Source organism: Loxodonta africana, chromosome 15 (genome assembly GCF_030014295.1).
Source record: "Loxodonta africana isolate mLoxAfr1 chromosome 15, mLoxAfr1.hap2, whole genome shotgun sequence".
In the NCBI taxonomy this organism is placed as follows: domain Eukaryota; kingdom Metazoa; phylum Chordata; class Mammalia; order Proboscidea; family Elephantidae; genus Loxodonta; species Loxodonta africana.
The window spans coordinates 24,592,546-24,619,889 of NC_087356.1; the positions used below are offsets into that span (position 1 = coordinate 24,592,546).

General features: G+C 41.4%; 1 protein-coding gene across 2 annotated transcripts; it reads left to right on the forward strand.

Moving 5' to 3' along the window:
• Positions 1–526: 526 nt before the first annotated feature.
• On the forward strand, positions 527–26,659 carry MXD1 (MAX dimerization protein 1). Of its 2 annotated transcripts, none has more exons than XM_064268689.1 (6): positions 527–634; positions 1,352–1,451; positions 6,283–6,312; positions 21,824–21,938; positions 23,896–24,055; positions 25,657–26,659. In XM_064268689.1, the coding sequence occupies exons 1-6, from the start codon at positions 562–564 to the stop codon at positions 25,842–25,844; spliced, it is 666 nt and encodes a 221-aa protein (XP_064124759.1). In that variant the 5' UTR covers positions 527–561; the 3' UTR covers positions 25,845–26,659. The 2 variants fall into 2 exon arrangements, with proteins under 2 accessions (XP_064124759.1, XP_064124760.1); XM_064268690.1 differs by lacking the exon at positions 25,657–26,659 and adding an exon at positions 25,368–25,527.
• The last annotated feature ends 685 nt before the right edge of the window (positions 26,660–27,344 follow it).

Below are 27,344 nucleotides of genomic sequence, written 5' to 3' on the forward strand. Positions count from 1 at the left end.
GTGAAGTAGCGTGCCTTCAGTAGCTCTCGGCCAATACTAACAAAGCAAAAGGGGGCTTGGTTGTTGGTATAGAACCAATGGAAAACAGGGAAGGAGCACTAGGCGGAGTTGCGAATCCTGTCACCAATTGGAGGGAGGGGGTGGAGCCCGGGCCTTGTCAAGCGTGCCCAATCAACGAGAGAAGCGGACTTTGGGGGGCTGGGCCGTACTGCCTTCCCCCAATAAGGCAAGGCTAGGGGCGGGGCATTCTTTGGACTGTCCAATGAGGAACGCAGCCGAAGCGGGCCTGTCAAGAGCAGGGGCTGGGGGCGGGGGGATGGTGAGTCGGGGATAAACACTCCGCGGCGGTGGCGGCTGCTGCTTATCTTCGGGTTCTGTCACGGTGTCGGCGGCGCCCAGCTCACTGGCCTCCTCTCTCTCCCAGCGAGCGTGGTCGCCAGAGAGGCTCCCTCAGCCCTGTTCCACGGGGCACACAGCGGGGCGCGGGTGTCCGGCGGCGGCGGCGGCGGCGAGCCCGTGGGCAGTGGGGGTTGGTCCCGTGGCTCCGGCCCCCGGTGCGGAATGGCGGCGGTGGTTCGGATGAATATCCAGTTGCTGCTGGAGGCTGCCGACTACCTGGAGCGGCGGGAGAGAGGTGCACGGGGACGGGAAGGGGTCCAGCCAAGTCCGGGCCGGGGACCCTGAGGGGCCGGTCCGCGGTCGGGGCTCCCGGCCGCTCCGGGGGTTGTTGGAGGAGCGGAGAGCGCGACCGCGAGCGCTCCCAACCCCTCCAGCTCTCTCCACGCGCGGTCCGAGGGAGGCTGCGGCTGCCCCAAAGCGATGAATGGAGGTGAAAAGGGGCCGCCGCCCCCGGGCGTCCCGAGCGCCGTCTCCGCCCGCTTGCGAGTGGGGTGCCCCGGCCCCCTCAGCCGGACCTCCTGCCTTCCCTCACCCGGGCTCGCCCCGGCCGGCCCCCAAGCGGGCCTGGCGCCCAGTCTCCCGGCCGGAGGGGGGGCGCCTGCCCTGCCCCCGGTACCCCGTGTTTGCCCCGCAGCTTCACCTGAGGCAGGTCCCGCTTAACACACGCCAACCTGCTGGACGCTGCGAATGGGAAACCCGGGCTCGGTGAGCGGAGCGACTTGCTGTGTCTCTCTCAACAATGAGCAGCTGGAATCCCTCCGTACACCTCCAAACTGAGGGCATTCAACACAATGAAAAAAAAAGTCATTGTTCACAGAATTCCACCTTGCTGCGTTTAATTATTTCCACAATACTCTTAAAGAAAAAATAGATTTAAAAAAGGAGAGACTGGAGGGGAGAGAGTATTGAATGCTCTGGGCTCATTCATTAACTGGATCCTCCGGTTTTCTAGAAGCTGAACATGGTTATGCCTCCATGTTACCGTACGATAAAAAGGACAGAGATGCCTTAAAACGGAGGAACAAATCCAAGAAGAATAACAGCAGTAGCAGGTAATTTGGTAAATATTTCTCTTTCAGATCATACTGTTGTGATTATAACCTTGTACATACATTCAGTGGTGATCCTAATTCAGTAATGCACACTTGGTCTTAAGCCATTGGAGGAAGCAGCCCTTCTATTTGGATTGAGGGGACTGAAAATAAAAGAGAAATGGAAATGTTTCCCATTTCTTTATGAGCAGTGGTTTTGTGTGTGTGTGTGTGTGTGTGTATGTTTCGTTTTTGTTTTACTTTTGCCTTTATTCCCTTTGGAACAAAAATCTGTGGAAGCTTTAAGTGAGATGAGCAACAGTGACAATATTTTGCCTTCAGAAGTTGTAGATTCAGGGCAAGCTTACTATGTCTGAAAAAGCTGGACATTATCAATTCCTTTTACTTCTCATAGTGAACATTTATAAGCAGATTGAAAGATCTGACTTGGCATAGGTGGTAGGATTTCATATTTGACATGTAAATTAAATTCAGTGCTTTCCTGGTTAATCTAATTGGTTACATCTATTTATAACGGCAACGAGGAATTATTGAGGTTAAAACCTACCTGTTTGGTGTTGGAGGAACATATAATATTAAAATATTAATATGCCACAACCCTTTCATGTTAGCCTTGTAAATTGCCCTAAATTTCTTAGAAGCTCTGAATCTCACCGTAAAGTACTTGGTTAATGGTCAGAGAAATCACATATTTAAGTCCTAAGCATAGTTCCTGACACATAGAAGTATTTCCTCAGTGCTACGCCCTTTCTTTCTCTCTTTGCCCTGAAATTTTTAGTTGGCTAGGAAATCTGTTTTATTACATCCTTTCAATTATTCCTTTCATGCCAGTAAATTAAAATCTACTTTTTCATCCTTGCTTTAGAACTTCATCCTCCTCTATTCCCCCTAACTGTATTTGGGTAGCCTCTGTGATACAAACTCCTAAAAGCCAGAAAGTCCCCACTTCAACCTAAAACTCATTTGTTCCTGCTGCCTGTTTGTCCTTAGTTCACCCCCATTGTCCTTGTGTGGTTAGTGGAACACAGGATACGTGCAGCACACGTGTGCTGTGCTCTTGAATAAGAAAGTACAGAAAGGATGAACGTGGTAATTACCTGATAGTTTTTCCTTGCCCTCCCATCTTTAACGTTACCTGAAGGTGGTAGCTACTGGTTCTGCGCATGGGTACTGACGCCCTTTAAGAAAACTGTGAATACTGACTTGTATTATGGAATGGTGTAAAAACAATTAAGTTTGTTGCGTTTTGTTACAGTATTAATTTTTTAAATGTTGTTTGGAAGAACTTTTTGAGGCCTTTGGCTTATTTTTCTGGAAAAGTATAGTTTATTGTCCACTTATTGGGGAGAAGTTATGCATGTTAATAGTCCAGGTTTAATACCTGAACATTTTGTTTTTCCTGAGTTTCACAGGAAGGTTGTGGCAGAGAGTGAGAATTCTTAGTTGAAGACAAGTGTCTTGATTCCAGAGGGTGATTCGAGAAGAGAAATGATAGTTGTGAATTTCAAGCCAGTGGATTCCTCCTTTTCTTTTCTTTCCTTTCCTTCTCTTCTTTTTTTCTCCACCCAGTAATCAACATTATTGTTTATTTATGAAAAATGGCCATAACTCCTGATTTTTGCAGAAGCTCTATTTTGCTAATGAACTTGCTTTGCTTTCCGTGGTTAGATTGTTTCTACAGAAACAATCACAATTGTCCATAGTCTTGGCTAATAGTTAGTGTAACATCTTCAATGGTGCAGGGATCTCGGAGAGACCATGATTAAACCTGGAGATGGCACCCAAGCAAACAAATGCAGCAAGAGCAGGTTTTGTTTGAATGCGATCACTTCCTTTGTGACGTGTTTGGAATGACCCTTACCTGGGTGGGTGGTGAGACATCTCACCAGGAAATGCAGTTTGACCTCATGATTTCAATTAGACTTATATCCAAGGCCCTGTATGGTCAGAGTTTTGAACTGGAATAAGGGCTAGGGAATGATGACTGCTGGTTTACATAACCATCGAATAACTGTTTATTCTTATAGAATCTGGGGAGTATTTTTCCTTAGGCAGTAAAATGTAAGATTTAGCCACATAGCAAACTTCTTGCAATTAAAAATGCAGATCTTAATCGAGTTTCTCTAGTTGCTTATTTAAAAAATAATAAAAAAATTGTGAATATTAATTGTCTTGGAATCATCAGAGAACTATTAGAATACAGGCATATGCAGTCTTTTTTTTTTTTCCTAATGATTTTTAAAATCAGTTACTAATCATTTAGAGTTGGTAGCCAGAGCTTTTACAAATGTGTTTTGCTAAATGAGTAAAGTAAGCTTTGGCACTCATGTGAAAGGGGAAGTTCAAGACTTACTACCAGTTCTTTTTATAAGACAGGAGCTATAGCACTGACCTGACATGGGGAGTCTTTCTGAACCCAAAGGTCTCTCCCATTTCTCAGATAACTCTGTAGTTTGGCTTAGTTATCTTTTTGTTAGAATATATTCTTAAATGGTGAAACTTGACCTCTATCAGTGATGCCAGAGTTATCAAATATTTTCAATAATCAGATGGAAAGTAGTTTTGACACACAGTCTCTGTGTTCTTTTGATGCCTTAATTAAAAATATAAATGTTTACCTATCAAACAGAGGTGGCAGGCAGCCTCTGAAGTGACCATTTTTGAAAGGCCTGCTTTTTATTAAAGATGCAGTTTCAATAAACCAAATTCACTTGATTAATGTCCATTAAGCATAAACCCGCCCCCCCCCCCTTAAAAATCACCACGTGTTCAACACTCCTGGTAACCAATTAACAGCTGTAGTTTCCAGAACTCTTTTCAAAGCTTGGAAGGAGTGGTGCTTCCTATGGAATTTGTTAAAAGTTTATCTTGGGATTTAGAATAATTTAAGAACGCAGAAATTTTTCATAAGAGTACCTTGTGTGGAATTTGTTGAAAGTTTTATCTTAGGGATTTAGAATAATTTAAATAATAGGGGGAGAGAGAGATTTTTTTTTTTCCAAAGAACTCAGCAATTTTTGGTGAAAGTACCCCGTGTGTTATTTCTGCTACCAGAGACCATGTGCCTTTCAACCTGTGTACCCTCTTCTCTTCCTCTGCTCACTTCATTCAACAGGGAAGTCTTGGCCAGCTGTTGTCATATACTTTCATCCATTTAAAAATCTGTCAAACTTTGAACTTGTTATTCTCTGTTAAAACTAAAATGCACACCAGATTTTTGTTTACTCTGGTATCCTGGCCATTGTAGGAAGTAAACCTTTAGAAAAATGTGACTGAAGAACACGAAGGAAGGGGTAACCAAGTGAACCAATTTAAAGCTTTTAAGTTAACCAGTTTTAAGGTTCACGAATCCTTTATCTAGAAAACCAGTATTCTAAAATTTAAAATGCTGTCATTATTTTCTTGTTTCTCCCCTCTCCTGAATAAAAATTGATATCCCAAGGGCCTGTGGAAGAGACAGTTTAGTGCAGACTTGAAAATTTCCCATTTCCCCACCACCACTACTGCTCCAATCCCAGGTGTGAATGAACTTGGTGGTGGTGCCCCCCTCACCCTGATGTAAGTGGCTGAGCATTCACGAGGTGATGTTCCTCCATGATTGCTGTGAGAATTTATCTTCTATACCAGTAAGGTATAGATTATAGTCCCACAGAATTCATGACCTGAGCCAAGTAGTAAACATTTCCTTATATAAAAAAAGGTCAAGATTCAGTTCCATTATAATGCTGGGAGGTTCCTCACCCTCCCCAAGTTTATAGGAAAGGTCAAGATTGAACTCCTTTATAATGCTGGGGGGCTCCTCAAGCTCCCCAATTTTACTTGTAACTGGTTAGGGAGGAGTTGTGTGAGGAAGGACACTGAAGTAGCTACATTGACTGACTTCTTGTGATTTTTGTGGAAACCTGCCCGTGAGTTCTTAGACCAGACCTTATATTCAAGGTCAACTATAAACATACTAATAACATGATTTCAGATCCACCACAGCTTTCATCCAAGGCTCTCTAATCACTTTTACAGTTGCTACCTCGTTGATCCACGCTTGTTCAGTAGATAATTGACCGATATTTTTATTCTCATCTTACAGAGGCTTTCACCAAGGCAGGATGATAAAGAGTTTGATTCCTTCCACATTATTCGTCAGTGACTAAGCTTGGACTTCAAATTTCAACCTCACTGCAGCTTCAACTAGTCTTTATGTGGAGCTGAGTTTTAGAAACCCCTTTCTAAAGTCATTTGGTACCTACTCACTAGTAGCATCTTTCAGGAGATTGTACATGAGAAGAATAGTTACTTTAGGGAGTAGAAAGATTGGGGTAGAGGTTATTTTACCCCTTTTAAACTGTATCCTGTAGTTAAACAACTTAGCATAAAATTGTGGTATACTATACTGAGTCGGAATCGACTCGACGGCAGCGGGTTTGGGTTTTTGGGTTTTTTAGAAAAAAGTGCAGAGCTAGAGTAGGGGTGCCACCTCCACTATTCTACCCTCAGCTTTGTGGTGTTACGTAACTTAAAATCACATCACATAGTGCAGCTGTTTTTCTCTTTGTATAAATAGACCCCCTTTTATTTCCTGTCTTAAAATGGATTCCTTTTCCTCTAGGGACTGCATGCCTCTTAGTTTGTTATTCTCCTTGAATACCACTTTAGATATTTATATTTATCTAACTTCCCAAATGGACTGATTTCTTTAGTAGAGCCCCGTGAATTTGTCTCCCTTTCCCTGTCTTCTCTCATACCAACTTTGGAAAGTAAGAAGTTAAAATAACCATGTTGATGTTGAAGTAGTCCTTCAAGACAAGAATAACTTTTTCTTATTGTTGCCTTTCAGATCAACTCACAATGAAATGGAGAAGAATAGGTGAGTTGGAGATTTTGGCAGTGGAATGGGGGGGAATTTTGATGCATCCTCTATTCGTTAAGTTGCTCCTCTTCCCATTAGTAGCCCCTGATTTAAGAGAACCCTCTAAGCGGCACTGTCCACAAATCACATAGTTCCAAAGACCACACCCTCAACCGTCATCCCCCAGCCCACTCCTCCTGAGGAATGCTTTTCTATATGTCTGTTCCACAGGCTAAAGTATTTTCGATCATAGGTAGTGTTTCCAAAAATAGTATTTTTTTTTAAAATTACATGCTACTGAATATAATTGGTAATGTTCTCTTAAATCATACACACACAGAGATATGTATATGTGTGTGTGTGTGTGTATATATATATACACACAAACACGTAGACATAGACCTGGATATATAAATAGATACAGATATGTGTGTGTGATTGTAGTTCACTTGTAAATGAAGGTTCTCAGAATTCAAGCAAATGCACGTATGACAGAAACGGGAAACGGTGACCAACTGGAGGAGGCCTACCACCTTCACTGGCTTGGATCTTGCTGCAAGCCTGAGTTGGCTCTTCCTCACCTGGGTTGCCTCTTGCTGCTTATTTAAATCTGTTTTCCAACTCAAGCTGCTTCTCCTTCAATGATGCAGTCTAGTGGTTCTCAGCACTGGTTGTATATTAGAGTCACTTACAGAGCCTTCATCTTGGTATATTTCTTAAGATGTTTTACGTTAAATGCTATATATATATATACACACACACACACACATACATATATTAAATATTGGAGGGGGAAGAGAACAAATATTTCTGCTGATTTTATAAAATAATTTTTTTATTATAGAAATGTTCAAACATACAAAAATGGAGAGAATAACATAGTCAACTCCTATGTCTCTGTCACCCAACTACGACAATTACCAGCATTTTGCCAATCATGTATAATTGAAACCGTTCCTTTCCACACAAATATAAATTTTTTAAAGCAAATTCCAGATATTTTATCTGTAAATACTTTTGTTTCAATCTCTAGTAGATGAAGACTTCAATAAAAGAACATAATTTGCTTTTAACCACAGTGAACAAAATTAATGGCAATTCTCTGTGGAGCTATAAAAAACAAACAAACAAACAATACCCAGACCTCACCCCCAGCTGTTCTGATTTCATTGGCTTGGATTGAGCCTGTGCAGTCGAATTTTTTTAAAGCTCCCCAGGTGATTCTCACGTGCAGCCAGGGCTTAGGACCAATGAACAAAGCTCATTCTGGTCTCTGTGCTCCCATCTGTTTGAAATACCAGTTTACCATCCGCAGTGAGTGGCTTCTCGGGGCCCTGCATGAACAAGACGATGATGTGTAACGATGGCTCTGTAAATACATGTGGTTGTTTCTTGCAAACTCATTTTGAAAAGATAGTCCGACTCTGAAAGTCAGGATCTAAATGTTTATGTTTCTTCAGTAAAAGCGCAGACCAGACTCTTATCAGGCAGGAAGATTGTGAAACAGGGTGAACATTTAGCTCTCTCCACTGTGGGGTGCGTGTGCGTGTGTGTGTGTGTGTGCGCACGCGTGTGTGCGTGTGTTTGATGGTGAGTGTACCTCTGGGTACATGTGCTTCTCCTCATCCTTCCTTCTTTCCTTTTAGTTGCTCCATGTTGTGGGTGACTGTGTTTTGAGCTGGAGCCTCCTTTGTGCTGCAGGAATTTATATCATGAACTAGAAACTCAAATGTATCTCTTCTTAAGGTAGAAAGGGTAGGCAGATGTGACTTCTCTTTCTTATGTTTAGGTTCCCCCCCATCTTCTTGCCTCTGAGGTGAACTGGGTAAACAGGGCCTTTCTCTACTGAAAAGCCTTCTGGTTCTCCTTCTCCCCTCTAATCATTTACTTAGGCATTTATTTTTACTATTACTAAAATTTCATCCCTTCAGGTAAAGGCTCTCAGTCTTACTACAGCTGTGTGCCTTTCACCTCTGCAGGAATGCCACAGAATGCCAATTCTGTAGTTTATTTTAGCAGTTTAGGGGTGTTTATTTTCTGCGTGCTGTGTTCCAAGAACTTGTGCTAGGAGGTGGGGTATTTAATGAGTTCAATACTGGGTTCTTAAGTAAGCACAGCTTCTGTCCTATAGAAATGTATAGTTTGTCTCATGAGAAAGATGTAGAGACCGTTTCAGCTAATATGCTAAGTGCGAAGATTGAGCTATATACAGGATGCTATGGGAGCAAAGACTCTAGAAAACTGAATTGGAAACCACCTCTGAATAAGCTTCTTTAATTCATCCGGCTTCCACAGATAAGTCAACATTTACTTGTTGAGGGGCTGGTTTATCTAGTTTCCTTATTGTTCTTTCTTTTTTGGAATTTGGTCTTCTCAGGGCTTGATAATTCTTTCTCTAGTCTTGAGTGTACAAAACAGAAGAGAAGGAATTAGGAACTCAATTTACTTAATTTATCCAAGTATTGGTTGCTGCAATTCAGAGGAGGAGGAGGCTAAAGTTATGGGCTCTTCTCCCTCATTAGTGTGGATGCTTAAGAATCTTAGGGCTGGAGGGTCAGGTGAACAGCTGCACTTACAGTCTCCCTGTTTTTGGTAGCTGAATCCTATAAAAGAATACTGTTTTGCTAAATGCTGATACACTCTAGCCATTTTTACCTTAAAACATCATACACACACACACTGTCATGGCTCACTTTAAAAAACAAAGAGGCAATTTAGGAAATCTAAACAATGGGAAGTTTTTTTTTCTCTTTCATATTGCAGAATTGCTTACATTTGGTTTCGCTTTTTTAAACAGTAGAGTTGGTGTTACTCTAGTTTATCGGGAGTCCACTATGAGTCTATTAAATTCAACACTACCACTTTTAATTATCTTGGCATTGGTGGAAGATGAAAGAAAAGACTTCTAGGATAGTAGTGGTAGGAGTCAGTGATGGTGGTGGTGGTGTTTTCCATTTAGAGAAGTTTATTTGTTGAGCACCTAAGATGCCAGGCACTAGGTGCTGGGAATACAGAGAGAAAGACCAAGCCCATGCCTAGGAGGAAAAAAAAAAAAAAAAACTATCACTCTGAGTGGTCTCTCAGTTGGCACTTGGCATGTGCTTCTCTGAATTTTAACTAATTTTGTTGGTCTAGCCTCCTAAAGGAGAAACATACTTGGCGAGTGTCTGATTTTTCTTTTTCTTGCTTTTAAACTGATCTTGTAGAAAATTTTGAAAAATACAGAAAGTCATGCCTAAAAAAAAAAATTCCTAATTCCTGCAACCAGAGAAAACCAATGGAACGCTGATATATATCTTTCCAGTTGTTTTTGGAAAATAACTTTAAATATAAAAAATACACTTGAGTGTAGAAAAATTGAAAGTTCAGAAAAGAACAAAAAATATAAAAATCACCTATAATAGACCTTGCAGAGGCAACGACTAATAACATTTATTCTATATCCATATAGTCTCTTGCGCATACTTTTTTTTACCACCATGAGATCATGTAGTAAATCATTTGTAGCTTGCTTCTTTAGGAGCTATGTCATGAACGTTTGCCAACGCCATTAAATCACCTTCTCCAGCATTCTTTTTAGTGAATGATCAGTATTATATCATGTGGATGTATCATAGCTCATTTAACTAATCCCCTACGTTAGGTTTTTTCCAGTGTTTTGCTAAGATAAGCAGTGCTTCCTTAAACCACTTTGTAGATAAACTCTTGTCCAACATCATGATTATTTCCTTAGGATAAGTTTGTAGCTGTGGAATTAATGGTATACACGGTTTTGTGGGGTTTTTTTATGTTGATTGCTGAATTGCCCACCAGGCAGGTCATAGGCAGTATTCTCCTTTATACCTTCATAAATTGATAGTATAATTTAAGACCTTTATGAATTTGATAAGTAAAAAAAAGCAACTTATTTTATTTGCATTTTTTATTACTAGCACAGCTGAACAATTTTCCTATCTTTATTGACAGTTCGTATACGTGTATGTGAATTGTCTGTTAAACAACCTTTGCCCAGTTGTCTACTAAGGAGTTTCTCTTTTTCTTACTTTATTTTGAAAAGACTCTGTAATATAAAGGATACACATGAAAGATGTTGTTTCTTTGTCTATCAGGTAATTTTCAAGTTTATCGTTTATCTTTATGAAGTCAATCTTCTCTCGCTGATTGAATTTGTTGCCTTTATCCTATACTTCTTGTTTATGGCTAAGTCTGTTTCTGGATTTGTTCTTCCAGTCCATTGATCTGTCTGCTCTTCCCGTGCCAGTATAAACCAGAAAACAAAACAAATCCATTGCCATCTAGTCAATTCCAACTCATAATGACCGTATAGCACAGAGTAGAACTGCCACATAGGGTTTCCAGTGCCATAATCTTTACGAAAGCAGACTGCCACATCTTTCTCCCTTGGAGCAGCTGGTGGGTTCGAACTGCTGACCTTTCAGTTAGCAGCCAAGTGCTTAACCACTGTGCCACCAGGGCTCCTATGCAAGTATACATTGTTTTAATCGTTGGAAGTTTCATCATGCACTTCAGGACCTGGTAAAGCAAATCTTTCCCCTTCCTTTCATTCTTCTTTTTTAATTTTACTATGTCCTTAGGTTTTTCACCAATTTATTTTTCCATATGAATTTTATAATCCATTCGTAAATGCCTCACCCTCAAGTTCTTTTGGGATTTCTGAAAAACTGCTTAATTCTAATATATAGATCAGAAAAGGTTTATGTTTACATATCAGACCTTTCCATCCAGGATTTGTTATGTGTCTTCATTTATTCAGATCTCTTTCCTGTTTCTGACCAGGCTTCGTAGTGTTTCCATGTCAATCTTGCACTTTTCCTGTAAAAGGTATTTCTGGGTTTTTATATTATTTTAATCGCTAGTGGTTCCCTTCCCACTGTAGTTACTAATTATGGTTGGAATATAGGAAATATTTGAATTTTGTTACTGTCGCATGTCCTTTATTGATGATAATTCTGTTGTTTTTTCTCTTAGCTGGGAATTCCTCTGGTTTAGCTGCCTTTCAGTAAGCCCCTCAGCAAGTGGAGAGTGAGCGACTAAGTGCACATAAGCTCAGCCGATTGGTCAGGAGTCAGGTGCTAGAATGGACTTTGTTTCAAAAGAAGGCTCTGGCATCTCCTTTAATAAGAGACACCCATTTTTCTGGAATGGTACATATGCAGGCTTTGCTGGAATTAGGCAGCTGGCCTAGGGAGGTTACCTCTACCAGAGTCTTCTGACCGTATGATAAAAGATTTTTTGTATGCTCTGTGGGGAGGACTCAGCAGGCTAACCTAAGCGGTTATTTTCACTTAGTCTAACAGTGTTTCAGTGGCATCTGACCTGGCATGAGAAACCATTCCAGTCAGGTCTCTTCCAGAATATTCTAATTGTTTGCAGATCCTTATAGTTGCTTCTCTTGAGTTGTGGTTTATTTGAATGGCCAAGCTCCTTGTATTGGAACAGGTGTGGGGGCCTGACTTTTGCATTATGTCTGAGTTGTGATATGCATTGCACCACTCTTACTGCTACTGAACTCCCTTGACCACATTCATATTTCACTCTAGGATTTCGTAAGAGGAATCCACGTTGCTTTGTTGCCACATAGGGCTAAGAGCATGGTCTGGTTATTACGAAGGAGGGATGTAGAGATCAGCGTGCAGATTTGGTCTATGTCAGATTTGTACCACTAGGATCTCTCCTGCACTGAATCTCTTGGATAAATGGCATCTGCCCTTGGAAGAACCTGGAGAAGAACCTGGAGAAGAGGCATGTGCTAGTTATTCAGCTGGTTTCCACTCCCGTACTTGGAGCACTGGTGGTACTCTGACTTTTTGTCATAGACATTAATAGTTAAGCGGTGAGATAATTCAGCAAGTACTAATTATGATATATGTACGTATGTATACACTTACCTACATTATATATAAAATACACATATAAATATGTGTATAGGCTCTGGAAAGAAAACATTAATAAGACATCCATATGTATTTCTTACTTTTAATAAGAAGAGATCTTATACCTTCAAAATGTAGCCACCATGAATTGCTACGTATGCATTCATTATTTGAATGACGTATCTTCTTTTTTTATCATCCCACAGATAGTATATATTACTACCTTTGTATTTTCTACAAAGATTAAGAGCACAATTATGAGAAATCTTCAAAACCTTTCAGGGATCCAATTAAGTTGGTAATAATGATCCATTTGGCAATTGAATATAAAGGGATCTTTGTAGAAAAAGGAAGAGAGTACTCGTTTTTCTCAAAGCATGACTTGCTGTATTCACCTGGACTTTTTTGTTTAACCCAGTAAAGCTTTGTTCTCAACCCCGAATCTGGAGAAGGCTAGGATCTTTTGCAACCCGTAAACGTTTTTAGGGAATAATTTTAGACCCTTAATAAGATTTGGGTTTTTTTTTTTTTTTTTTTTTACTGTGTATTAAATACCCCTTTTACAAACCTCATACATACCTATATCTGAAATTATTTTTATTATATACTTCTTTCATTGTCCCGTTATCTTATAGGAGTTTTTAGGCTACTTAATTGGCTAAGTCTGTGTACAAAGGTAGGAGATAAGATTAAAGCCTCAGAGTTGAATAGACTACTCTTTATGTGACTCCCTCCTCCCAACCTTTGGTTAATAATCTGAGGCCCGATTTTAATGAAAAACTAGTACTCAGTGAGGTCTAGTGAATCATGTCCTTCAAGTAGAGTTTTCCTCAAAGTGGAGGGACACAAATTACCAAAGATATCAGATTCTACTTTTAAACCAGTATCTACAGGTGCATTATTATTTCTAGGCCCCAGTGGGTTAACAAAAAATGGAAGAATTGGTTCCTTCCATTTTTTAGTAATGAAAGAAATAAAACAGTTACTTCGATACATAGGCAGTCGTCAGTGAGTGAATGAATGAATACATGAATGTGATCTATTTGGAAAAGAAAAAAAAATTATGGTAGGCATGAAAACTTGACAAGCTTTGTGGAAAAGTCAAGTGAAAGATGTTTGTGGATGAGGGAAAAGGAAGAACATGTCTGGTGGAGGGCAAAGGGGAGCCCGTTCTAGAACTTGAGGCAGGAGCTGATGTTTGTCATGGTTGGAAGATGGCTCAGAAAAATCATTCTGCAATACATTGTTTACACATTTGATCACTCCTACCGATTTTTAAGCACCTCAAAGACTCAATCTTACCCAACTTTATATCCCCAGCACCTAGGAAAATAGCAGTGCTTAGTAATCCTTTGAGAAGTGCTAGTGGACGAAATGAATGAAACGTTTCAAGATTTCCACCTATGAACCTAATTACATAGCTGCCCTCTTTACTAGCTGCCATCCTGTACATTCTGCCTGCAGGGTGTCCTTGCCTTGTAAGTTTTGGGTCATACACTTTACTTTGAAAGTCTGAAGGAAAAAGTAACTTCAGCTACACCTTCAATAAAGAAAAGTAACCTCCAATAACGGAGCCTTCCTCAAAACACACATATGCACGCACGCACGCACACACACGTGCATGCCTGGTGTGATAATCCCTCCTGGTCTTAACTGCATCCAAGTCAGGAAGAACTCAAGGTTGTAAATTTAGTAAATTAGTAAATTTAGAAGCTACTTGCAGCAGGTAGCACGGTCTACTTGTAATCTCATTCTTCTGTCACACCTGTTCCCCACTTTACAACTCCGTCAGCCTGGGAGTGAGCACGGATAGAATTAAGGGAGCTTGAGTCTGGAGGCAGAAATAAGAGCTTCATTCAGAGTTGTTCAAGGGCATTGTGGTTGACCCAGGTGCCTTCTGCCAGTGCCAAAGCTTGGTAGGGGATAATGCCTCAAACAGCCCAGAGCTGTCTTCCTTAATGACTTCCTTCACCTGGATGTTTAGTTTTCCATAATTCATGTTTGCCAAGAACTAAGCAAAAGTAACAACAGAACTATGTGGTATCTAAATGTATTTTATATTTAAATCTTTAATCAATTTGGACTTCATTTTGACGTTAACCTCCCCACTCCCCTGCCATTTTCAGAATAATCCATTCTTTCCCCAAGGGTTTGCAGTGTTATCTTTTGTTATATGCTAAATTTTTATCTATTCTGAGGTTTGTTTCTGGGGATTTTAATTCTGTTTACCTGATATTTCTGTTTTCCTGTACTAGTACTACACCGTTTTTAATGATTAAAGCTTTATAATACAATGTAATGTCTGTTACAATACGTGCTTCTTCATTATTCTTCTTTTTCAAAAATTTTGGTAGTGCCTCACACATTTATTCTTCTAAGTGAATTTTAGACCAATTTTCCAACATTAAAAAGAATATTATTGACAGGTTTTTTTTTTTGAAATATATTAAATTTATAGACAGTCTTGGGGACTCATTTTTTTACTTTGAGGGTTCAGGTACAGAAATGTGTTATTTCTTTCCATTTATCCAGGTTTTCTTATGTCTTTCTGTAAAGTTCTATAGTTTCTTTCCATAGATCTTTCTCTAAATATATGATACTGTTTCTTGCTATTGTACTTGAGATATTTTAAGTTCTCTGGATCCAGAGATGTATTTGGATTTCCAAGGTCAATGTATGATTCTGTTCCTGTTTTATTTTCCTTTGGCCGTCACGGGAGAGATGTAAGAGAGGCCCGGGCACACTACAGAACACTTGCCTCTGGAGCAGGTGGAAGTGAGGCACCTTGGAATTCCTACCTTGGAATTCCCTCGACCTCTCCTTCTACATGATGCGGGTGGCCACCAAGGAATTTGTTCTTTTGCACACATTAGCTTTGTAAAATGCTTGCTAATTTCTTGAAATGTGAAAAATAGGACCGTTAGCATGAACAAGGTCTGTGTTTCCATGGAAAATGGATTCAATTTTGCATCAACTCTTTTAATGTCAAAAGATGTCTGTTTTCTTTATAGAAGAGGTTAGAAAACTGGATTTTACCCGAGAGCCTCTATTTGCCTAGTGAGATACTTTTAAGTTGCCTATCGATTTTAAAAGGAGTATTACAGTGCTATAATTACCTGTGTTTGCTCACGGTAATTATCCCTTTGCAGAGGAAGCTAGATTGAAAGAATTGATTGCTCCCATACATGGAGCACTCTGTGTCTGTCAGAGCCTGGGCCAGGGGCTCCCATGCGCTGTTTCTGTTGACGCTCACACCAGCCTGCCCAGATGGGCTTTGTCCTCCGCACTCTCCTGATGAAACTGGTGCTGCACGCAGTTAAGTCGTTTGCCTGAGGTCACACGGGAGCAAGTGGCAAAGCCAGGATTCCAAACCTTTCCTCTTAATCACTACACTAGTATTTTGTGGTATGGCGAGTGAGAGATTCAGACCATAAAAGAAAATGAAAAATAAATTTTGGGATACTTAAAAAAACTTATTGAAGGGAGGCTATAGTTGTATCTGAATCGGTTATCACTGTGTATAGGCAGGAGCTCTGGTGGCGAGAGTCACCAGAGTCATCAGTCCAAATCCACCAGCCACTGTTTGTAAACCCTGTGGGGCAGTTCTACTCTGCCCTATAGGGTTGCGATGAGTTGGAATCGACTCAATGGCAACGGGTTTTTGGTTTATGTATAGGCCACAATTGATTCTGAGCTTTACTGATTATAGCTTGATCAAAGATTGGTTTCCTTATGCTACTCAAGACCAAAAGTATATCAGTCTATTCAGTATAATTAAAGTAATCTTTCTGAAAGAGTCAGCAAGTGAAGTTTGTCAAAGTTCAAGACGTAAGTCCAAAACAGTATATAATTATCTGCTTGCTGTTGATTCCGACTCATGGCAACCCCATGTGTGCAGAATAGAACTGTTCCACAGGGTTTTTAAGGCTGTGATCTTTCCAAAGCAGATCACCAGGACTGTCTTCCTAGGTGCCTCTAGGTGGGTTTGAATCACCAGCCTTTCATCTAGTGGCTGAGCACTTAACTTTTTGCTCATCCAGGGATCAGTACAAAAGGAAGAGGCAGTCAGAGGCAGGAGGGAGCCAGGACTTGGCACAACCCTTTTCTGCTGTGTGTAGGGGACTGGAAGGCAGCTCTTGGTAACAGAGGAAAGACTGTGAAGAAGATGTGGTGGGAGGAGATCCAAGCAGGCATCAGACTGAGCTATCAGGTGGCTTCCTGCTGAGGAAACTTGGCCTAATGTGGCAAAATCCCTGCTAGTTCCCCAGAGGAAGTTTGGGCTGGCTCAAAATGGGACTCTAGGCCCCTTCTAAAGGACCGGAGTCCTTAGCAGGCTAATAGTCAGGACTGAGGAGGAGAGCAAAGGAAGTGCTTGTTCTGTTTCAGATCTGGGAGCAACATGGGTGCTCAGGGCTAGGTAAAGGATCCAGATCCCATAGTGGGGGGTGAGGGGGTGAGGTTGGGGGGTGGTGTGGTGTGTGTATCCATCTCAGGATTGTGGATCCTTGGTGGAAGCTATTATAGATGTTACAGAGGAACCTGTTTGCCTCTTTATCTGGTTCAGAGATTGAATTTCACTACTGTATGGTGGAATTGAACCTGTTTAATACACTTCATCCCTCTGTTGTGGTTGGCCCAGGCACACGCATGGGGATGTATCTGCAGGAGGGAAGGGTGTCAGGTGGGCAGGGCAGCCAGCAGGCTGGAGCAGCAAAGCCCTGGGGAAGGCCAGACAGGCACACCAAAGGCAGAACCCGGAATGGACATGTTATTTCCCTCACTTTGAATTGGTCAGATGGTCTGTTTCTAGTTTCACAACTGGAAGTGCTCTTTGGAAACCCACATTTGGGTAATGAAAGTTGTGCTTTCTGGACTGGACTCCTTGTGAAACAAGAAATGACGATGCATAGAAAGATGACTTTATTATTACACCTTTATCAGTAGACAAACTTCCTAAAAAATTTACATTCTCATATCTGTATATAAACCCACTTCAGAAAAGGCCTAATTTGACACTGTTCTGAATCATGCAGTCTTTGCAAATAGCAAGCAGGCCGAACATGTTTAAATCTAATTTAAATTTTTTGAAATTTTTTCCTAATTTGAAAATTATTCTATAAACTCCATAGTGAGAAATAAGTTAGAGAGCTGTATAAGTGACTAGTTGTATTTCCTCGTGGTGTTTCTGATAACACAGTCTATTTTCATGGTTCTTTTTGAAGAAGGTTATTATCCAAGATAAGCAAGCACATTTTACACACAGGTTGTGTTTTGTTTTGTTTTTTCCATGCTGTAGTGGGAGGAGCAAACTTCTATTGTGAGTTTTTGCTTGTGGACAAGTTTTCAGAGCAAGTAGCAGTCTTTTAAAAGAGTAAGGCATTTGTACCATTAAACCTTCCTAGCTCAGAAATGAATGCTATACTCTTCCAGCTTGTCAAGGCTTAGAGGGCCCTTGGAAAGTGTAGGATAATTCATTCATGAGCCAAGCAAGGAAGGGGGCTCAGAAGGATGTCTAATGCATCAATTTATTAGACCTGCCTGGGGGAGCCTCTCCTATAGCTTTCTAAGCAGCTTTCTTCTTTTGGTCTGCCTTTCCAACTTTTGCTAAGACATTAAAATTCTTAAAAGGAAAAAAGGGCACACTAAGCTTTAAGGCATTGCAGTTGTCCACAGTTCAGCTGCAGGGTAGCCTCCTTGGCTCAGGGAAGTTCCACTCCAGGTAGTTGTGTGTGGGTAGTAAACATTCGTTGAAAACCCCAAGACCCTGCTAAAGATGCTAAGATGTAATAGAGATGGACTCTGTCCTCTACGAACTTAAAGTCTAATTGAATAGATGACATAATCCATTCAGCAAATATTTATTAAGCATTTGTATGTGCAAAGCACTGAGAACACAGTAATGATTAAGCTGCAGCCCCAGCTTTCTGAGGAGTTTGCAATGAATAGGTAACAAATACCAAACAATTCAAGCAGTATAGTATTCCATCCCAATGAATGGTATAAACAAATCGGTACTCAGAAAATGGGGGAATCATTCCTTAACTTTATATGGAAAGGGAAGAGGCCCTGGGTAAGTAAAGCACTATTGAAGAAGAAGAATAAAGTAGGACTTGTACCACCTGACCTCAGAACCTACTACACAGCTACAATAGTCAAAACAGCCTGGTACTAGTACGACAGATACGTTGATCAGTCAAACAGAATTGAGAACCCAGATGTAAACCTATCCACCTACAGTCGCCTGATCTCCAACAAGGGCCCAAAGTCCATCAAATGAGGAAAAGATAGTCCTTTTAACGTACAGTGCTGGTAAAACTGAGTATCTATCTGCAAAAAGTTGAAACAGGACCCATACCTCACACCATACAGAAAATCTAATTCAAAATGGATCAAAGACCTCAACATAAAACCAAGAACTATAAAGATCATAGAAGAAAAAATAGGATTAATACTAGAGGCCCTAATACACAGCGTTAACAGGATACAACCCATAACTAACAACACACAAACTCCAGAAGATAAGCTAGATAACTGGGGTCTTCTAAAAATTAAACACTTACTCTCATCAAAAGACTTCGCTAAAAGAATAAAAAGAGAACCTACGGACTGGGAAAAAAATTTTGGCTATTACAAATCTGACAAAGGTCTAATCTCTAAAATCTACAGGAAAATCTAACACCTCTACAACAAAAAACAAACAAGTAATCCAATTAAAAAATGGGCAAAGGAAATGAATAGCCACTTCACCAAAGAAGACATTCAAGCAGCTAAGAGACAATGAGGAAGTGCTTAAGATCACTAGCCATTCGAGAAATACAAATCAAAACCACCATGTTGAGATACCATCTCACGCTGGCATTAACCAGCACAAATGAAAATAACAAATGTTGAAGAGGCTGTGGGGAGATTGGAACTCTTATGCACTGCTGGTGGGAATACAAAATGGTACAACCATTTTAGAAAATGATATGGCGCTTCCTTAGAAAACTAGAAATAGAAATACCGTATGATCCAGGAATCCCACTCCTAGGAATATATCCTAGAGAAATAAGAACTGTCACACGAATAGACATGCACACCCATGCTCACTGCAGCATTGTTCACAATAGCAAAAAGATGGAAACAACCCAGATACCAGTCAACAGATGAATGGATAAATAAACTATGGTACATACACACAATGGAGTATTATGCAATGATAAAGAGCAAGGATGAATCTGCGAAACATCTCATAAAATGGATGAATCTGGAGAGCATTATGCTGAGTGAAATAAGTCAGTCACAAAAGGACAACTATCGTGTGAGACCATTACTGTAAAACTCCTGAAAAGATTTACACACAAAAGGAAACAATCTTTGATGGTTACGAGGGAGGGGTGGGGTGGGGATGGAAAAACACTAAATAGACAATAGATAAGTGATGACTTTGGTGAAGGGTAAGACAGTACACAATACTGGGGAAGGCAGCACAACTTGAACAGGGCAAGGTCATGGAAGCTCCATAGACACATCCAAACTCCCTGAGGGAAGGAATTGCTGGGCTGAGGGCTGTGGGGACCATGGTCTTAGGGAACATCTAGCTCAATTGGCATAAAATAGTTTTTAAAGAAAATGTTCTACATTCTACTTTGGTGAGTAGCGTCTGGGGTCTTAAAAGCCTGTGAGCAGCCAACTAAGATACTCCACTGGTCTCACCCCTTTAGGAGCAAGGGAGAATAAATAAAACTAAAAACACAAGGGAAAGATGAGTCCTTTAAAAGACTAGTGAACCACAACTACCACAGTCTCCACCAGACTGAGTCCAGTATAACTAGATGGTGCCCGGCTACCACCACTGACTGCTCTGACAGGGATCACAATAGAGGGTCCCGGACAGAGCTGGAGAAAAATGTAGAACAAAATTCTAACTCAAAAAATGACCATACTTACTGGCCTGACACAGACTAGAGAAACCCAGAGAGTATGGCCTTTTAGCTCAGTAATGAAGTCACTCCCGAGGTTCACCCTTCAGCCAAAGGTCAGACAGGCCCATAAAACAAAACAAGACTAAAGGGACACACCAGCCCAGGGGCGAGGACAAGAAGGCAGGAGGGGACAGGAAAGCTGGTAATAGGGAACCCAAGGTCAAGAAGGGAGAGTGTTGACATGTCATGGGGTTGTTAACCAGTGTCATAAAACAATATGTGTACTGTTTAATGAGAAGTTAGTTTGTTCTGTAAACCTTCATCTAAAGTGTAATTTTTAAAAATTCCATTAATAAAAGGAATAAAATCCTTACAAATACTTTTAAGAAAAAAAAAAAAAAAAGAAGATGAAGAAATCACTACGGACTGGAATGACCTAAGAGGGCTTTAAGGAGATAGTCGGCTTAAGCAAAAACTCTGAATCTTGGCCATTTCTCATATCCATGGAATCTTCTAGGATTAGGTTCTAGCTTAAAGTTACGTAGAGTAAAGCCCAAACCAAAGTTTCAATGAAGTGTTAATCCATTTCTAAAAATTTAAGGAATCTTGTGCTCTGGTCAAGTTTGTCACTAAAGGCTCCCTCTTCAGTAAGTCAAGTGGCTCCCCTCACCGAGCCTTCCCCCCCTCCCTCTGTTCCATCTCAATGTTCCGCTGGTCTCCGAGACCAAGATGCAGTTACCCCCAGCTGTTCAGTGTGCTTGTTAGTATAGCAATGCCAGTGACATACTTTTTCCTTTTTTTTTTTAAGTATTTAACTTTTTGAATAGTAGTAGGTTTACATGGTTGAAAAACCAAAAAGTATAAAAAATTATTCAGTAAAAATGCTTCCTTTTTTTTTTTTTTTTTGTCCTGGACTGATTCCTGCCTTCTCCCTACCCAACCACTGTTATTAGTTTGTTATGTACCATTCCAGAGTTTCCGTATGCACATACAGGAAAACATGCATAGAGATTCTTATTTCCCCTACATGTTTATGTACACAATAGCATGATGTGCACACAGTTTGTCTATTTTGCTTTCTTCTCTTAACAATATGTCTGGGAGACCTTTCCTAACTGTACATAGAGCAGGTCCACATTTCTTTTTTGATATTTTTGATAGCTGCATAGCACTCCATGGTATGGATGTACCATAATTTATTTAACCATTCCCTACCAATAGTCATTTGGTTGTTTCAATCTTTGCTATTTTAGCTAATGCTGTAACAAATAACCATACATATATGTCATTCCCATGTTCAGATACTATATACAACAATGATAATAGTTATAGTGATTTAGTGGTTCTGGATGGGGAAAGAGAAGTATGTGTTAAAAGCATTCTCACCCTGGCAGGTCATTATTTTCTGAATTTGGATGTTCTATGGGTCACATCATAACCCAGAAACCTGGAGGTAACCTAATAAATGTGCCTGTAATGGCAGATATTAGTTCCTGTGTTAGACACCTGTATTATGATTAGACTTAACATTATAAAACCTTGGATTTCACTTCTCATTGGCTTATACCAGAGTTGTCGGTTTCAAAAGATGTTTATTTGGCAAGAGGTCTTTGGTGGCACTTGCCATCACTGGACTTGAGCAACTTCATAGTCTCTTAGAACTTGTTCTTCCTGGGCTGCCTTCCAGCCCGCTGTGAAATTCTCAAATGCTACTGATTTTGTTTTTTGTAGACGGGCCCACCTTCGCTTGTGCCTAGAGAAGTTGAAGGGGCTGGTACCGCTTGGACCGGAATCAAATCGACACACTACATTGAGTTTATTAACAAAAGCCAAATTGCACATAAAGGTAAGTGCATCCTTGGGATGCCTTTCTATCTTTACCTGTCCAGGAAGGGTTTGTCTGTTGTTAGGAAGGACAGCAAATGCACGTCTCCAGGACAGACCTCTCCTCTGAGCTCCTCCAACCTGCCTTTTAGACAAATCACCCATTGACCCATTGCCGTCAAGTCAGTTCTGACTCATAGTGACCCTACAGGACAGAGTAGAACTGCCCCATAGGGTTTCCAAGGAGCGGCTGGTGGATTCCCACTGCCAGCCTTTTGGTTAGCAGCTAAGCCCTTAACCACTGTGCCACCAGGACTCACAGATGAATCACAGGCACCTCAAAATCAGCATGTCCAAAACCCCACTGATTCTTGCTCACCTGCAAGCACCAGGAGTTAAATGGTCCCATCCAACTGCCCATCCAGTTGTACAGCCAGAATCTCAGGAGTCACCTGTGACCGCTCCTGGTCTTTCGCCCTCTGTATCTAAGCCATCTCCAAGACCTAAGTATTTCACAAACTGCCTACTTCCATCTTTACCCCATTACCATCTACACAGCACTCCTGAGAGATCACCCTGTATCCCTCTGGCCCCCTTCCAATATTCTTTCCATGCTTCACTAGAACAATCCTTTCAAAGCTCAAATCAACATGTCCTCCTACTTAATACCCTTCTGTGGCTCAGGACAAGCTCTGTGACCAGGCCTGCCCAAGGCTCTGCCTGGCCTGGCCCTCAGCTACCTCCGCGGTGTCATCACGCACCAGATGCTCCCCTTGCTTTCTCTGCTCCTGCCCTTCGTCCAGTCACTTGCATTTGTCACATTCTCTCTTAACACCGGGCTTTGTACATATTGCTCCCTTGGCTTGGTGTGCTTTTCCCTCTCTTCTTCACCTAGTTAACATCTCCTCATCCTCCAGATCTCTGTGCAAGTAGCAGTAGCTCAGGGAAGCTTTCCCTGCCTTCCTGACTAGGTCACCTTCTTCCAGCAACAGATGGTCCTAACATTGGCTATCTCCCTCTCAGCACTTATCACAGTTGAAATCTGAACATGGTTTGGTGACTGGTTGTCTCCATCATTAGACTGTAGACACTGTCAGGGAAGGGCCTGGGTCTTTGTGCACATCTTTTATCCTCAGTACCTCACAGGGTGTCTGGCACAGACTTGGGCCTCAAATGGGTCGCTTGAGTAGCAAAGAGTAAGTATATTCAAAGTCCTGAGAGCTGCAACCAAAGCCACTGTGTAGAATGTTTACATAGTCATATCTTGGCAGGACAAATACCGGTTTAATTATGGTTAGTAGCCTACATACATGATAATTCTGGGGGAAAAGAACCTCTGTGTAAAGCAAAACAACCACAATTAAACAATCTTCTTAATTATCTGAAGAATATGAGAAGCAGGGGACAGATTTGTAAAAACATGTGCTCTGTGAAAATGTGCTTTCTAAGCTCTTATGTTGGACAATTTGGAATCACAACTTGAAAAGGAACTATTATTTCCTGCTAACAAACAGAAGTTAATTGAGATTTGGCATGACACCAAAAAGTGCTGATGTACTTGAACGAAAGTCATTTTAAATGGAAGTGTCTTTCTTAAGCTCCCATCACATGCAGGTTTCTTATTCAGTGATTAGGTTCTGAGGGTATCACTGCAGACAAGGGGGGCCAGGTCTGGACTCCTGCCTGCAGTCTCTTTGGTATCAAAACTGAGGGGGTCCCAGAACACCAGAGTGTCAGAGCACACCCCCAGGGTCCTGTCATGAAACAAGTACCCACAGTGTTTGATGCTGAAGAAGCTAGATGAAACCAAGGCTCACTGGCCAGCAAACCTCCTGTCTCTGACAGGAGCTCGGTGAGTGACACACCCCATGGCTCCTGAGGAAAGCTGGCATAGTTCCTTGCTAGAGAGGAAGATGCAGGGGTATTGCTGATTTATAAGTCCATCTGTGGGCTCCAACAACTACCTCTTTGACTTGCAGAAACTTGAAGATTGTGACAGAAAAGCCATTCACCAAATAGACCAGCTTCAGCGAGAGCAGCGGCACCTGAAAAGGCAGCTGGAGAAGCTGGGCATTGAGAGGATACGGATGGACAGCATCGGCTCCACGGTCTCCTCAGAGCGCTCAGACTCCGACAGGGGTAAGACCTCTGCCTGCATCCTGCACCAGCCTCCTTCCCTTGGCTCCTCCCTCTCCCACCTGCCACAGCTTCTCACAGGAGGCAGACCATACAAGGAAACAAGAAATTGCTTGTGATTTAGAAAATTTGAGTAGTGGGATATCCAGGAATGAGTCCCTCTTTCCTGTGCTCAGGGTTGTTGTTGTTGTTGTTAGGTGCTGTCGAGTCGGTTCTGACTCATAGTGATCCTATGACAACAGAACGAAACAGTGCCCAGTCCTGAGCCATCCTTACAATCATTGTTATGCTTGAGCTTTATTGTTGCAGCCACTGTGTCAACAATCCACCTTGTTGAGGGTCTTCCTCTTTTCCGCTGACCCTGTACTTTGCCAAGTATGATGTCCTTTTCCAGGGACTGATCCCTCCTGACAACATGTCCAAAGTATGTGAAACGTAGTCTTACCATTCTTGCTTCTGAGGAGCATTCTGTTTGTACTTCTTCTAAGACAGATTTGTTCGTTCTTTTGGCAGTCCATGGTATATTCAATGTTCTTCGCGAACGCCACAATTCAAAGGCGTCAGTTCTTCTTCAGTCTTCCTTATTCATTGTCCAGCTTTCACGTGCATATGATGTGACTGAAAATACCATGGCTTGGGTCAGGCTCACCTTAGTCTTCAAGGTGACGCCTTTGTTCTTCAACACTTTGAAGAGGTCCTTTGCAGCAGATTTACCCAGTGCAACACATCTTTTGATTTCTTGACTGCTGCTTCCATGGCTGTTGATTGTGGATCCAAGTAAAATGAAATCCTTGACAACTTCAATCTTTTCTCTGTTTATCATGATGTTGCTCATTGGTCCAGTTGTGAGGATTTTTGTTTTCTTTATGTTGAGGTGCAATCCGTACTGAAGGCTGTGGTCTTTGATCTTCATTAGTAAGTGCTTCAAGTCCTTTTCACTTTCAGCAAGCAAGGTTGTGTCATCTGCATAATGCAGGTTGTTAATGAGTCTTCCTCCAATTCTGATGCCCCATTCTTCTTCATGTAGTCCAGCTTCTCATATTATTTGTTCAAGCATACAGGTTGAATAGGTATGGTGAAAGAACACAATCCTGACACACACCTTTCCTGACTTTAAACCAATCAGTATCCCCTTGTTCTGTCCGAATAACTGCCTCTTGATCTATGTAAAGGTTCCTCACGAGCACAATTAAGTGTTCTGGAATTCCCATTCTTCGCAGTGTTATCCATAGTTTGTTATGGCCCACACAGTCGAATGCCTTTGCATAGTCAATAAAAGACAGGTAAACATCCTTCTGGTATTCTCTGCTTTCAGCCAGGATCCATCTGACATCAGCAGTGATATCCCTGGTTCCACGTCCTCTTCTGAAACCAGCCTGAATTTCTGGCAGTTCCCTGTCGATGTACTGCTGCAGCCGTTTTTGAATGATCTTCAGCAAAATTTTGCTTGCATGTGACATTACCCTATGCTCAGGGTAATAGCATCCAAAGAGGAGTTCCATTTGTGTTGGCTTGAGTTTCAGCCTTCGTCTTCTGGCCAGCTGGAGCTGGAAGCAGCCTAAGAAGGCCTTCACCAATTTCTCTCTTTCTTGTCCTCCCCACAGAAGAAATCGATGTTGACGTTGAAAGCACAGACTATCTCACCGGGGACCTGGACTGGAGCAGCAGCAGCGTGAGTGATTCTGATGAGCGGGGCAGCATGCAGAGCCTGGGCAGTGATGAGGGCTACTCCAGCTCCAGCATCAAGAGAATAAAGCTCCAGGATGATCACAAGACGTGTCTCGGTCTATAAGAGATGGTGGTTGCTGTGGCTGCCTCCTTGATGGTTCTCCCTGTCGGATCTTATTAGGTAGTGTATTGGACCTTCCCACAATCCCCTTGCACATCAGTTTCAGTGTACCACCTTTACCAAAACCTGCTTCGTAAAAGGTCTGAAGGAAGTGCTTAGGATTGTGGGTTTCTGAATGCATCCACTAGCTTCACCTTCTCTCCGTAAAAATTCGTCTCTGAGAGACTGTACATTCCAATCAATTTGAAGCACCCAAGAGTTCTTAGACCGAATAACCAACCGTCACATCTCAACCATTTCCCCTCTTCTTTCCTGCCCTCATCTAGTCCACCAGACCTTTCTTAAAGTTTTCTGGCTTACTGTGTGACTTGCCTAGCAAAAATGTCCGAGTGTGTCTTGTGTTTAGGAAACTTGAAGGAAACAAACTTTTAAAGTTGAGATCCTGATCTCAGAACTCCAAAGTCAGCTTTGAAAGCAGCATTGAAGAGCACTTAACCATGGCCCTGACCCCAGTGAGGAGCCAGGAATACCTCCAGAAAACAGACCCTTCACACACAGCCCCGGCTCATTCCCCAACCTGTGCGTGGAGGGGAGCAGTATTTCTCACTTCGGGTGGACATCTTGATAGCATGTCTTTAGGATTGCACAGCTTATACGAGTTCTAATATTGTTCATTCTCGCAAACAAAACGGTACAATCTATTTTTGTACAATGTTCTTGGCACCTTGCTGTGGACTGCTATCCCAAGACACATTTTCCCCTCAAAGTTTGTTGATGCTACTTGTCTCTGGAACTTTTTTTTTTTTTTTCCTACCTCAGAGATAAATGAGATCTCCATTTTCCACTTAACGCAAAGTGATTATGCCTCTTTCCCCCGCCCCCAAATGAGTGACATTCGGTCCAATTCTAATGTCTTTCCTGTTTAACTTGCAGCAATAACTGAGCTTAGGCACTAGCTGAGCTAGTGTCCCTCATGGGTGAAAGGAACAGTCCACATTTTTACTCTCTGTGTTGCAGTGAACAGGGGAGGATGGTACAGTGTTACTAGAATCCTCTCCTTGTTGATCATTTTTGGACATACCCAGAAACTTCTTCATGGAGGCTTTTGGGTTCATAGTTTAACAGGCTGATTTTTCTTTTGGTTATGATTTCTCCCTTCAGTGGTCTCCCACTTTGTAGCATTTTTATTTAAGCTAAAACAGAGCACATGTATATGTACATAAAAAAAAAAAAGACACGTGAAATCTATAAATACTATTTATTCATTTTATATAAACTAATGTAATGGAAAATAAATTCTTACGACTTTGTGCTTTTATAGACGTTCTAGAAACTTTGTATGTAGGTATCTACAAAATTGTTTCATCCCCCCTTAACTATTTTTGCATTCGTACTTTTGAGGTCTTGATGTTTTCAGCCTCTGGCTAATCTTTTTCATTGAATTTGGACCATTTGTAAAATCTGCGACGCTGAAACAGCGTGTGTCACAAAGCGATTGGAACA

Excerpts from the sequence above, each read along its gene's own strand:
- MXD1 (XM_064268689.1), top strand. The coding sequence starts at position 562 with ATGGCGGCGGTGGTTCGGATGAATATCCAGTTGCTGCTGGAGGCTGCC. Across the intron at positions 635-1,351 it reads CCTGGAGCGGCGGGAGAGAG|AAGCTGAACATGGTTATGCC; the intron begins GTGCACGGGGAC and ends CCGGTTTTCTAG. Across the intron at positions 6,313-21,823 it reads AATGAAATGGAGAAGAATAG|ACGGGCCCACCTTCGCTTGT; the intron begins GTGAGTTGGAGA and ends TGTTTTTTGTAG.